The sequence below is a fragment of the Rattus norvegicus genome, chromosome 1, assembly GCF_036323735.1.
Source record: "Rattus norvegicus strain BN/NHsdMcwi chromosome 1, GRCr8, whole genome shotgun sequence".
Lineage (NCBI taxonomy): Eukaryota > Metazoa > Chordata > Mammalia > Rodentia > Muridae > Rattus > Rattus norvegicus.
The window spans coordinates 213,448,862-213,462,285 of NC_086019.1; the positions used below are offsets into that span (position 1 = coordinate 213,448,862).

General features: G+C 54.1%; 1 protein-coding gene across 2 annotated transcripts; it reads right to left on the minus strand.

Annotated features, from left to right (window-relative positions):
* Positions 1–2,164: 2,164 nt before the first annotated feature.
* On the minus strand, positions 2,165–13,121 carry Rps6ka4 (ribosomal protein S6 kinase A4). 2 transcript variants are annotated; one of them, NM_001108517.2, is made up of 17 exons: positions 13,019–13,121; positions 12,860–12,931; positions 11,976–12,194; positions 11,769–11,884; positions 10,651–10,758; positions 10,352–10,432; positions 10,176–10,279; positions 9,923–10,073; positions 7,954–8,118; positions 5,181–5,309; positions 4,872–5,005; positions 4,691–4,784; positions 4,212–4,385; positions 3,926–4,120; positions 3,542–3,701; positions 3,249–3,412; positions 2,165–3,097 (listed from the first exon to the last, which is right to left on the minus strand). In NM_001108517.2, exons 1-17 carry the CDS (start codon positions 13,071–13,073, stop codon positions 2,897–2,899), a joined length of 2,322 nt encoding a protein of 773 aa, NP_001101987.2. In that variant the 5' UTR covers positions 13,074–13,121; the 3' UTR covers positions 2,165–2,896. The 2 variants fall into 2 exon arrangements, with proteins under 2 accessions (NP_001101987.2, XP_038939947.1); XM_039084019.2 differs by having other exon boundaries at positions 2,171–3,097; positions 12,906–12,931; positions 13,019–13,119.
* Positions 13,122–13,424: the final 303 nt, after the last annotated feature.

The following is a 13,424-nucleotide window of genomic DNA, read 5'->3' on the forward strand; positions in this document are numbered from 1 at the left end:
CATAGCCACGGACCAGCAAGGGTGCTCAGACACAGCTGCCCCAGAAATCATTGCACTGAGGGGAGGCTGGTCTCACTGACAGGTCACTGAAGGTGCCGCTAAGCCTCCTCCTCCCCATCCAAAGAGCCTCGAAATGCCAAGTGTGTGTCCATAGCTAACCAACTGAGCCACAACCATAAGTCAATCAGCAAATGGCATTCTCAACTAAAATGATTATCGGCATCCAATAGAGTACAGATCCAGATTTCCTAAGAGCCTAGCACCTGATTTCAGTTTGTAGCCAGAGCTTGCTGGGCCCCATCTTGCCCCAAGGCAGCAGTTCTCAACCTGTGGGTTGTGACCCCTTTTGGGGTGTTGAATGACCCTTTCACAGGGGTCGCCTAAGGTCATTAGCAGACACAGATCCTTGCATTATGATTCCTAACAGGGGCAAAATTACAGTTAGGAAGTAGCAACGAAACTAATTCTATGGTTGGAGGTCACCCCAACATGAGAGATTGAATTAAAGGGTTGCAATGTTGGGAAGGTCGAGAACCACTGCTTTACAGAGTTCCCCAGGCCCAAACACTGCTAGAGGCTGACTAAAGAGGGAGCATTGAAGAACACAGTCCAGAGCACTGTTTTTACCCAGATCGGGCCTGGCCAGAAGTTGAGCCGAGTTCATAGTTTCAAAAGCCTCAGATGGGCTTGTATTTTTGCGTAAGTGAGTTAAAGTTGAGTTATCAACTTTAGTCACAAACTTGGCCAGAGCTTCTGAGACCCATATATGAGACGAATTTGGCTTGTGTCAAAAACCCAAGAGCAGGGCTGGAGACATGGCTCTGGAGCTAAGAGCACCTACTGCTCTTCCAAAGGACCTGGGTTTGATTTCCAGCACTCACACGGTGGCTCACACTGCTTTATGACTCCAGTTCCAGGGGGATCTGCCCCCCACCCCAATGATTTCAAGTGGTGGTGCACGCATGTGGTACACAGACATACAAGCTGAAACACCCTACAGGTAAAGTAAAGGTAAGGGGAAAAAAATAAAAGATTTTTTGAAGGCCTGGGAGATGGGTGAGTGCTGTCCTAGCATGCACGAAGCACCAGGTCCATCATGGTGGTGACCATGCTCTGGAAGTAGAAGCAACAGAGTAAGGAATTCCAGGACCAGATACTCCTCAGCTACATAGTGAGTTCCAGAAAAGGCTGGGCTAGTGGATCTCAAAAAGCAAAAGCAAGCTGACAGGGGTGGAGTGTGGGATTAGCAGAAAGGGTGGGAGGCTAGCTGAGTAAATTATAAACCCCAGGATGCACATAAATGTGGATGGTGGCCCAGAAGGCTAAGTAGGGATCTCTGGAGTGAGCTAGCTGACTAAAGCAGCCCTCTCTGCAATCTCTGGATTCAGTGAGGAAGACGGAGGATAACTGAAAAAGACTCCCAATGTCGACCTTGGCTTTCTGCACAAATGCACACGTCCACCTGAACATATGTGCACCCACGTTAATATAAACTGGCAAACACATGCAAATGAGACAAAATGATGGCCCTGGGGAGCTAAGTCAGTCTGCTAAGTGCTGCAGTAGGAGGACATGAGTTGGAATCCCAAAAGCCACATAAAAAGCCAGGTGTGGCATGGGAGCCTGCCCAGGTAGGTCAGCTCAGGTTCAGTGAGACACTGTCTCAAAAAATAAAGATGGGGGCTCACAGGTGGGACACACTTTGAAAGCAAGCATTTGGGAAATGGAGGCAGATATATCTCACTGAGGCCAACCTGGTCTACATACTGAGTTCTAGGACAGCCAGCACTATGTAGAGACCCTATCTTAAAATTAATTAGCAGAGGGAGGGAGGCACACTTGCTTTTAGTCCCTTGGGAGGCAGAGACAGACAGATCTCTGGATCTCTGTGAGTTCAAGACCAGGTGGTCCACAGAGCAAGTTCTAGGACAGCCAGGCCTACACTGAGAAAACCCGGTTTGGAATGAGTTAATCAAAGATGGAGAGAAATGGGGGGAAATGAACTATAAGGACCTCAGGGCTATACACACAAACACACACATACACACGCATACCTGCATACTCGGATGCACACCAACATAGAGCTACGTGACGCCATCTCAAAGGTCCACCTGCCCCTCCAACTCTGGTTCCAGACATCCTCACCATGAACACAAACCACAGGTCCACGTGCAGCACTGGATGGAGTTTTATTTTAAAGTCAAAGGCACAGCCTCGAGGGGCTGAGGCAGTGACTGTGGATGCCCAGTACAGAACCCCATGGGTCCACCTGCAGCTAGAAGCAGCTGTGCCAATGAGGAAGGGTGAGTGAGAAAGGGGCTCCCCTTGTAGGGGCACCTACCTCCTTTCTTACCCCCACTGGGGAGAAGCCAGTGACATAAAAGTGATGTATCTCAGAAATGTCTAGAGGCCCCCATGGTCTCTTTCTCATCCCCAACACAGGTCTTTGGTGGACATCATTGCACACGGTCCATAAAGTGACATTGATGGGTACCCCCTCCTAGGAGCAAAGTCCCAGGGAAGCACAGGACGGGGGCTCCTGATCTCTACCCCATGGCAACTGTGTACTTAGGGACAGGATAGGATGCCTTCCTAAGCAGAGTAGCCCCTGGAAGGGGCTTTCTCTCTCCTGATGAGGCAGCATCGGGAGCGGGGAGAGGAAGCCCAAACCCCACTTTGCTGATGACACTTGCTTCCCTGTGTCCCCAATTCTTATCTGGTAAGACATTTTTAAAAAATCTCTGCTTATAAAAATACTTCTGCTCTGTCTAGAAGTGGGTGGGGAGGGGAGGGCAATTCCTGGGGATCAGAGTGGGAGCTGCTACCCAAAGTCTGGTGGAAACACCAGGCTCCCGGGTCAGAACTCCTAAAGGGAAGGGGGTCACAGTGGCGGGAGCTAAGAAGGGGACAAGGGGCCGTTGGCTCGGCGAGTTGTCCCCTTGGAGGCAGAGGCTGGTAGGCGACCCGAGGAGGCAGGCACCGGGGAGCCGCGGCGGGAGGCGGCCGCGCTCCGGAGCTTCTGCTTGCGCCTTTTGGCCAGCGGCGCGTTCTCCACACTCTTCAAAAAGAAGCCCTCGCGCTTTCCTCGGTTAAACGCCTGGGAAAGGAGAGGATGAATGTCCCACCCCGCCAGATTTGGGTTTGCTAATCCTCGCCTTGGCATGCATCCCACAGTGCCCAGATCTACAAGCCCCAGGCCTTCTAACCCATCAAAGGCGGGCTCCGCCCACCAGCGGCCTGCCCCTTACCATGAAAGTGGCATTGAGCCCGGAGCGCACTGCTGGCCCAGAGGACTCCAGCACATCCGGCGTGCGGAGCGGGGGCGAGGAGCGCGCACTGCCGTCCTGAAGCCACGAGCTGCTACGCAGCCCCTCCAGCTTCAGCCGCTTGGCGGGGTCCACTGTCAGTAGCCCTGGTGGTAAGGCAGGGGCATGCTGGGAAGGGAGACTCACCCTGCTCCTGTACCTATCCCTGATCCAGCAATTCGCCTGCCTCATGAGCTTCCCTCCCTAACCATGCCCTAAGTCCTCCAGCTCCGCACCTCGGACCAGCTCCTTGGCTTCCTCCGAAACACCTTGCCAGGCTTCCCCGTCCAGAGAGAAGCGCCCTTCACGGATCTTGCACATGATCTCAGCTGCCTGGCTCTGTCCACCCTGGCCAGAGGCCCCTTGGAAGGGAACCTGTCCAGACAGCATCATGTACTAGGAGGAAATAAAGGAGTGAGACAAGTCCAGGCTGCAAGGGGAAGGTTGCATCCTCACCCGCTCACAGCACCACCACCCTCTCCACTACAGGGACTCAAAAGTGATAGACCCCCAATCCCAGTATCAGAGTACCTGCTTTGCATCCTGGCCTCAAAGGTCAGCCCCACTAACATCAGGCTAACCATCAGGAAAATTAATCCCAGCTCCTCCGAGAACCTTACCAGAATGACACCCAGGCTCCAAAGATCACAGGACTCGTCGTACCCCTGCTGTGCCAGCAGCTCGGGTGCAGCGTACTGCAGGGTGAAGCAAGGCGTCTGCATGGGCCCCGCCGGGCTCTGGGGCCGCAGTCTCGCGAACCCAAAGTCGATGATCTTCACCGGGGCCCCAGGAGTGTCGTCTGCGTACAAGATGTTCTACCGGAGGGAGGCGGGCGACAGTCAGGGGCAGCAGAGCCCAGCACAGGTGCCAGGCAGTCCTGCTCCACCGCCCGGGTCTCGCACCCACCTCGGGTTTCAGGTCACGGTGCACCACGCCCGCCTCCTCATGCATGAAGCTCACGGCTGACACCAAGCTCCGAAGGATCTGGCTAGCCTCGGACTCGCTGAAGAGTCGCTTCTTGCGGATGTGCTCCAGCAGCTCCCCGCCCCGCAGCAACTCCAGGACCAGATAAGTGTGTAACTGCAGAAGGCGAGAGGCGGGTCCCTGCCACTGCCTGCCCTCCCAGATATCTAGGGAGTCCCATATTCTTGTACACACCACCCCCAAAACTAACAGCTTTTCAGGACCTCATTTTTATCCAAGTTTAACCACCCCCATCTCATAAGCCCCGCCTCCTGGGCGTCCTTCTCACATTCCTTTCCCGCTCCATCCTCAGCAGTGTCCCGTAGTCCTCAGGCCCTATACCCCTCGGATCCCACTTCTGGGGTCTCTCTCTTCTCTACCATCCCCTACTCCACAGGCTGCCCCTAACAAGCGTTGGTCACCTGGTCGTGAAGCACCTCATGCAGGTTCACCACGTTGGGGTGTGACTGGCACAAGCGAAGGGCAGCTACCTCGCGCTGAGTGTTCTCCTCCAGCCTGGGAAAAGACACGAGGGGTTACAGTGGCCTACTGGGCCCTTATTCCTAGCCCTCGCTGGTGGGCTCTGCCCACAGAGGCTCCCACCTGCGGCTGAGGATCTTGACGGCAAATTCCTGACCACTCTGGCGCTGGCGACATCGCCTACACACAGAGAAGCTGCCCTGCCCCAGCGCTGGCTCCCGAAGGTCCAGCTCATACTGCTGGAAGAAAGGCGAGTCCTGGAGGTAAAGGGGGACCATTAGATTCTTACACTGAATATGAGCAACCGTGTGATGGCCGGCGGCCTGCCTACACCCAAACCATACCAACAGCAACCGGTGGGACCAGGCCATTGACAACCAACCCAGAGGACTCCAACAAAGCCAATACCATCTCCACCCCAGGCCAGCCCACCTGCATCATGGCACTCCTGGCAACTGCTGCCCTGCCAGGCCTGTATCCAGCACCAGGTGCCGCCAGCACATCAGCCATCACTGCGTTGTTGTGGTCAAAGAGTATGGAAGGAGCCACGAAGGAGTATCCCTGCAAAGGAGAGTGTGGGGGTGGATGCCCAGGGGGCGGGGCTGAGTTCATCCCCAGAGGGGCCGTTAGGGGCATTCTTTTTTTTTTTTTTTTTTTTTTCTGGAGCTGGGAACCGAACCCAGGGCCTTGCGCTTGCTAGGCAAGCACTCTACCACTGAGCTAAATCCCCAACCCCGTTAGGGGCATTCTTACAACTGGATGCACACAGCCTGTGTGGACGTCTTTTATTCCACCGTGTTTATGCTCACTTGGGGCCATGCCTACCCTCCTAGTGTGTGACACCCACCCTTCTCTCATCACAATGACCGGCTTCTACCCCCAAAGCACCTAGCACAGACTAGTGGCCCAGGACTGTACACAAGGGCTGCACCTGTTGTCATGCACACTTAGCTTAAGATAATTCAGCAATATCTGCTAAGGGGGAAAAACAATCCTCTACCCTTTCAAGCCAGATGCTGGCCTCCTCTGGGAAGGGAGGGTTGCCGGGAAAGGCAAGCAGCTAACAGCATAGAAAGCCGGTCTTTGCCTTTCCCATAGACCCGCCTCCTTGCAGTTTCAAAATTCTGTTGTTGTTGTTGTTGTTGTTGTTGTTGTTGTTGTTGTTATGGTTTTGTTTTTGTTGTTGTTGTTTGGGTGTGTCAATTTGTTTTGTGCTTACTGTGTGGACCAGGCTGGTCTGAATTCACAGAGATTCCCAGGGGCTATGCCTCCTGAGTGCTGAGATTAAAGGCCTGTGCCACCACTGCCCGGTCTTCACCTTGTCTTGAGACAGGGTCATGTTACATAGCCTTGGTCAGCCTGGTACTCACAATGTAGCCCAGGCTGACCTCAAACTCATATCCCTCCTCCTGTCTCAGTCTCCCAGTGCTGGAATTACAAGTGTTCATTACCATGCAACGCTATCGGTTTCTTTAGACCAGACTCCATGTGGCTAGCACTTTCTCCTGTTAAGCTAACTGGGGATTCCCAGTGCCCAGACCACATTATGGGGTCTCAACAGAGACTCCTTCTGCGCCTCAGCCCTCTAAGTGCTGGGATGGCCAGTGTGATACCGTCATAACGGTCTGGCTCCATCAAACTCCATGGTGTTCTGTTTTATTTAATATGCTTATACTATGTTCTACAGGCTTGACCTGAGCCCTAGGCCTGAGAGACACAGGGATTAATCCCAATCCTTAGGGACTTCCAGACCAGTCATGTCAAATTGCTCAGCAGTAAGTGCTGGGCCCAAGGGCAGTGCACAGGAAAGGAAATCTTAGAAAGCCAGGTGGTTTGAGCAGACGGGGAGCTCATCGGTTCTGGGGAGGCAAAATAGAGGTGTGCCTGGGAGCCTCTAGAAAGTGCAGTGGTACTGTGTGGAGTACCAGGTAGGAGAAGCTGACACAGGACCACATCTCCCCTGGCCCTGGACCAAGCTAAGGCAAGCCTCAGCACTCAGCCCTGAGTTTCTAAGCCAGTGTGCTAGGCTATAGGACAACCATAGCATCTCCCCCTGAGTGCCCACTTAGCAATTTTGAAAATTATTAATAATTTTTGAGACTGAGTCTCATATATCCCAGGCTGGTCTCAAAACTCCATATGTAGCTAAGGATGACCCTGAACTCCTGACGCTCTTGCCTCTGCTTCCTGAGTGCTAGGATTACAGGTAGCAGCAACAGCCCAGCTTATGCAGTGCTAAACCCAAGCTTCACATACGCAAAGCAAGCTCTCTGCCAACTGACCTACATCCTCCACCCTTCATAATTTAAAGCACTATTTTCAATTTATTTATTCTATACCTATGGGTGTTTTGCCTGCATGCATGTCTATTCACATCTGTGCAGTGCCCTCAGAGGCCGGAAGAGGGCGTCAGATTCCCCTAAACCTAGAGTTGCAGATGGTTGTGGGTGCTGGGATTTGAACTCCTGTCATCTGCAAGAGCAGAGCTCTTAACTAATCTCTCTAGACCCTAGATAACATGGAAATGGTGGAATGGAAAGAAAATGAAAAGCCAGGCCCGGAGGCACTGACCCGGACTTCAGCTACCTGGGAGACTGAAGCAGTAAAGTAGAAAGTTCAAGGCCAGCCTAGGCAACTCAGCAAAACCATGTCTCAAAATAAAAAAGGGGCTAGTGGCATGGCTCATGGCAGAGCACTCCTTAGCACAAAGAAGGCTCCATGTTTAGTTTCCAGTATAAAAGGGGGACAAGGACTGGAGAGATGGCTCAGCAGTTAAGAGCCCTGGCTGCTCTTCCAGAGGTCCTGGGTTTGATTCCCAGCACCAGCATGGTAGCTCACAACTGTCTGCAATGCAGTCCCAAGGGATCTGAAGCCTTCTTCTGACCTCCTTGAGCGCCAGGCATGTTTGTGGTGCATAAACATATAAGCAGACAAAAATCCTATGCACGTAATAAATAAGTAAAGCATAAATGAATAAAGGTTTGAAAAGGGTGAGCAAGTGCTCAGAGGGCACACAAAGCCATCGAACACAGCGAGAGGGACTTCTGTAACTGACAGCATCAGGCAGTCCTAGGAAGTGGAAGAGTCTGGGGAGGTGTGTCCTCAGAGTAACCCAGGGTCTGGGCAGTGACTTTGCCAGCAGGACTGAAGCGGGCAACAGTGTCCTGCACCTGCTCCATCTGGAGTCTTGTGGCTTCCCACTCACCTGAAAGATCCTAGGGTCCCCAGGTGGAGGGCTGCCAGCAGGGGAGTAGACAGGCTCCAGCCGAGTGAATTCCTCTGCAAAATTCCCCACATCCAGCTCTGAGCGGATCTGGGGCCGGAATGGGGCTGGGATCTTTCTGGCAGCCAGAGCAACCCAATCCAGACCCTGGGGAGGAAGGTCAAGGGCGAGAGGTGAGAACAAATTGATACGCTCTGCTTCCTCTTGTGGTATGGAACAGAACCTTTCAGGCTGAGTGACTACTTTATAACGACACAGCCGTGATATGAGTTACTCCATTTTGAGTCTAACTGCTGAGAAAGAATGAACATTACATCTCGTTTATACAAGTAAACAACCGCCATCTGCCAGCACAGCCAGAGGCACAAGCTGATAAATATTTGTCTCTAATAAATAAGGACACCTGAAAATGCAGCAAGCTGTGAGCTGAGGGCAAAGCCCGGCTGTCAGTGTGCTTCCCTAGATGTGCACAGAACCCCGGTCTGGTCCTCAGGATGCATCACCTGGGTGTGCCTATAATCCTAAAACTGGGGAGGTGGAGGCAGGAGAATCAGAAACACAAGGTTATCCTCAGCTACACAGGGAGCTTGAGTCCCTAGTGGGAGGTCAGAAAAATCGGACCCTTGAGCATATCACATCTAAAGGAAGTCTTGTCGCACTTGGACCAGTGACTGGAGAATTGATACTCCTAACTACAAGGAGACTAAAAGCATGGGTGAGACTCTCCCTGGACGAGGCACTCACCTCCAAGCCTCACAGCCTGAGTTTGCTCCCTGGAACACACATATGGAAGGAGAAAACCGATTCCTACAAGTCGTCCTCCCTTCTGGGAGTGAGCACCTGCCCTTTATGTGTTTAAGCTAATGTGACAGGACTAACTAAGCTTCTGCCAGCATCCATTTCCTGTCTTTTTAGCACCATAATCCCTACACAACCCAGATGCCTCATCTTACAGACACTTCCTTGTACCTGGTTGTGCCCAATAGCTTACAAGCAAAGACTGTCAGGTGGAGTCTAGGAAAGCACCTTGAAGGGAAGGTGAGAAACTTGCAAACCCTGCTCTTCCTCCTCCTGCTTCCTTCCTGGGAAGCAGTCTACGTGGTTAGCCCTTTGGAGTCACAAAGCAACCCTAGAAATGGGTGCCACATCTCAATATGGAGGAACGAGAGGGGGGGGGGAGAAAGAGAGAGAGAGAGAGAGAGAGAGAGAGAGAGAGAGAACATGGATGGTCTGGATTTCCTTCATGTAAGAAGAAGCTTCTCCTCACCGCCATCCCATTGTATGTGCACACATATATGTATGTGTATTTGTATGTGTGCAGTGTCAGGTAAGTGTGTATCTGAGTAGCCTCCAAAGAGCTTATCCATAGAAAGGGCAGAAGGGAGAGGACACATTTCAAGTGTCAAGCCTCAAAGACCTTGGGGCTTCTGCAGGATGGTCCCAGCATGCAGTCTGTCTTGGGGCTGTTCCAGAAATTCCCTGAAGGAAGTGAACCCTGGTCAGCTTCATTCTGGGGTCCACTCCTGCCCATGCCTCTACCTGGGGCCATGCTGGCCAGGGAGAGGAGGGCTCGGGTCTGAGAGCAACCCTGGAGGCCCTCCAAGGCTGGGGTCCCAGCATGGAGGCAGAAAGCCTGGCCACAGGAGATACCCACAGATGGATGCTCTCGTTGCCATGTCCGATAGATGGCAAATCTGATGCCTACGTATAAACAGAAGAAGATGGCGGCTAGGAAAACCCATGCGGTGAGGTCAAATGTGAAGGCTTCATGCCAGTTCACGCATCCCCAGGGATCTGCACAGCGAGTGTTCTGAGGACAGTGGAGTCTGTGTGTTCTGCCCTTTGACCCCTTATTGTGCGTAACGTCAGAAAAGAATACATGTGTGTTCCCCATGCTGCAGCCCAGCCTACAGAGGCGAAGGATCTAGGAAGTCACAGGTTAAAGCCTCACCTGGAAAAAGAGGTGACTCTTGACTTCCTGTGCACCCTGGGGACCTGCGCCCAACCTCTTCTTAGGGTCCTTGCACAGCAGGCGCTGTAGCAGGTCCTGTGCCACAGGCCCAATCCGGGGAGGGAAGGGAGGGGAGCACTTCAAGATCCGTCTGGGAGGATGGGTGGGGAGTCAGGGGCAGCAAGCCCCCTCCCAGCCCAGCCCAGGCAGGCCGTATAGCCCTCAGCTACCCTCCATGACCTGTACAACTTACCGAGACACCTCAGCCTGAGTGTTCCTTTCTCCCTCCAGTGTGAAGGGTGAGGCTCCTGTCAGCAGCTCGAAGAGCAGGATACCCAGGCTCCACCAGTCCACAGCCTATGGGGCAGGGTCAGAGTGAAGGCCTTGTGCACTAGCCCCACCCCTGCCATCTTCACCCTGACAACCCACCTTGCCATGTCCAGCCTTGCTTCGGATGATTTCGGGAGCCATGTACTCGATGGTGCCACAGAAGGAGAAGGTTCGCTCTTTCTGGGAAGCCAAGAGGACCCATTTGGATACCTCAACTTCACCCGTACCCCAAAGGCCCTAAAAACTTAGAGCAGAACTTGCTCAACTTTAGAAGACTCGGAACAAAACAGTGGGAACCTTGTACCCAACTACTCTGCAGCGCCCAGGGGGCTGATATGGAGGGAGCACAACAAAGGCCTGCCTGGAAGCACCATGGGCAGAGCTTGCCATCCACTCACCTCCTCAGTCAGGAACTCCTTGCTCAAACCAAAGTCTGTGAGGACAATGTGACCTTCAGAGTCAAGTAAGACGTTCTCCAGCTTCAGGTCCCTGTAGATGATGCCCAACTGGCAGGAGCAGAGGGGACATTGAGTGCTGCCCTGATAGTTGTCCTACACATTCCTGCGGGTCCCCACTTAGGATAAAGATGTGCCCTGAAGATGTCCAGGGCAGGATGAGGCCGGGGCAGGGCTAGTTATTAGTTAAGAAAAGCCACTGGATCCAGGCATGTAAGCACACACCTGCCATCCTAGTTGACAGAAGGCTATGATAGGAGGCCAGCCTAGGCTACTCATCGACTACCAGGAGAGCTGGGTTACAAAGTGAGACTCTCAAAACAAAACAACAAATGAAGAAGAAAAGGAAGAAGAGAAAAAAGTGAGGGCTGGGGCTGGGTGGGACTGGTTAGTAGAGTACCTAGCATGAGCTCCTCAGTTGGATCCCCAGCACCCCAAGAAACTGGGCGTGATGGACAAGCCTGTACTCTCAGTTTCAAAGAGACAGGAGCTGCAGGGTCAGAAGTTTAAGGTCTTTCTTGACTACATAGGGATTTCAAGGCCAGCTCAGGCTACGTGAGATGGCTAAGGGCCATCGAGAAGGCTCAGCAGACAGTGCTGACACTCTGAGATTGATCCCTAGCATCCATGTAATGGTGGAAGGAGATCATTAATGTCACAGAATCTGACCCACATATGTACTCTGGCACATATGCACATACACTTACCACAGATGTACACAATAAAAACGAATAAGAAGGGAATCAAGAAGGGCCACCAAAGGGATAAATCGAGAAGTCCTGTGCACGGGCCTCCAAGAGTGTAAACAAAAAGCCCCATTTCAGAGGTCTTGGGGACTGAGGTCTGAGGTCACCACTTAAGGAAGTCTGATGAGGGTTAGCCTAAGTTCCTGTTGAAGGAAAGCCCCTTCCAGAAGTCTCTGGAGCAGAAGACCCTCCAGGTCATGCCAAGGCAAGCAGTTTTTTCAAGATCCCCACCCATGCTGCCCCTGAAACAGGAAGCCCCTCATTAGGTTCAGGGCAGTCCCCAGAGAGCAGCCAAAAGCCAGGGCCCTCTCCTACCTTGTGCAGGTGCTCTAGGGCCAGCACAATCTCTCCCCCGTACACTCGCACCTCAGCCTCCTTGAAGTACTGGCGCTGGTACAGGTGAGTGAACATCTCACCACCGCTCACATAGTCTGGGGGTGCAGGAAAAGTTGAGATGTTCCCCCACAAGGTAGCCTAACGACTCCCATCGCCCTCCAAAGCTAAGATATGACAGGCTCTCACCCAGGATGAGGTGCAGTTTGGCGTCCGTCTGGAAGGCGTAGTGCAGTGTGACCAGGAAGGGTGCCTGGCGTACCAGCTCCAGCACTGAGCGTTCGGTGCGGGTATGCTCCTGCGTCTTGGCGCGCTGCACCAACGCCGCCTTGCGAAGCACCTTCATGGCATAGAGCTTGCCCGCATCGTGCCCACCCGCCTTCCGCACCAGGAACACCTTCCCGTAGGCTGTGGGAGCAGCAAGCAAGCGGTTGGAAGGTGGGCTGTAAGTGCGAGGGCGGTGCAGACTGGTGGGAAGAGGGGTGCAAAAGGCTGACAGAGCCTTCTAAGGAAAAGGTGAGCCCTCCCTGGAGGGTGCTCAGTTAAGCTGGAGAAGCAATGTGCAGTGCAAACTAGCCTGGGGAGCTTGCAACTCCAGAAGGCCTGCGGGGCGGGGAGGGGGCGGGGCACGTGCAAACCTGGGATGATCAGAGAGCTGAGAAAAGATGAAAACGCTGGCACGGAGGCAGAGGCGCGCTCCTAGACAGCGTAGGGATGTGCAAACCCGGACTGGGGGATTTGCAAAATACAAGAGTGGGGCTCGCAAGGAAAGAAGGGGGAGAAGCTATGCAAAGCCCTTGGGAGGGAGTCAAAACCCCAAAGAGACTAGGAAATCGCGGCAGGGGGCATGCACACACAGGACTTTGTAGAGAACAGTCTTGTCAACGCGGACGCCCTGCAAGTGGGCACGGAACCCTGGTACGGTGGGGCGGGGCGGGCAAGGGGTGCTCTGCCGGGAAAGGGTGGGGGGACCTCCCCAGCAGCCAGGCCCAAGCCCAGGTCCAGGCAAGTGGGCGGGCAGAAGGCCCAAAGTACCATGCCAGGGCACTAGCCCAGTGAACGCAGTTTCTCACCTCCCGTGCCCAGCACCTTGAGCAGCGCGAAGTTCTCCACGCTCACCTTCTCCTCATGCCCGGTCAGGTTGGCTGCGGGCACAGGGGGGCGAATGAGCCCAGCGGGTCGCTGACTCTTGCCATCCGTCCCGGGCAGCCGCCTCGGGATCTGGCACCCACCTTCGGTGATCTGCAGCTCCACGGCGCAGCCCTCATCCTCATCCTCGTCTCCCATGGCGGGCCGGTCGCTGGGGCCCGCGCGGCTGGGGCTCCGGGCGGCGCCGGTTACATGGCGGCTCCGGCCGGGGCGGGTGCTTCCTGGTGCCGCCTCCGGGGCCGAGCGGGCGCCAGCACCGCCTCCCGGCTCCCCGCCCCGTGCGGCCTGAGTCAGGCGGCTGGAACGTGACAGAACGGGGCTGCGGGTGGGAAGCCTGAGAGGGCGGCAGGGTCTCCCGGCCCCTGGACCGGTGAGAGCCGTGCGGGGCCTTTGGATGGCATGTGGCTGCAGCGGGAGAAAGCCTCCTAGCCTGGCGTCGGTCCCGCAGAATATGGAGGACACTAGAGGTCTGTGTCCCAGGATTTGAGG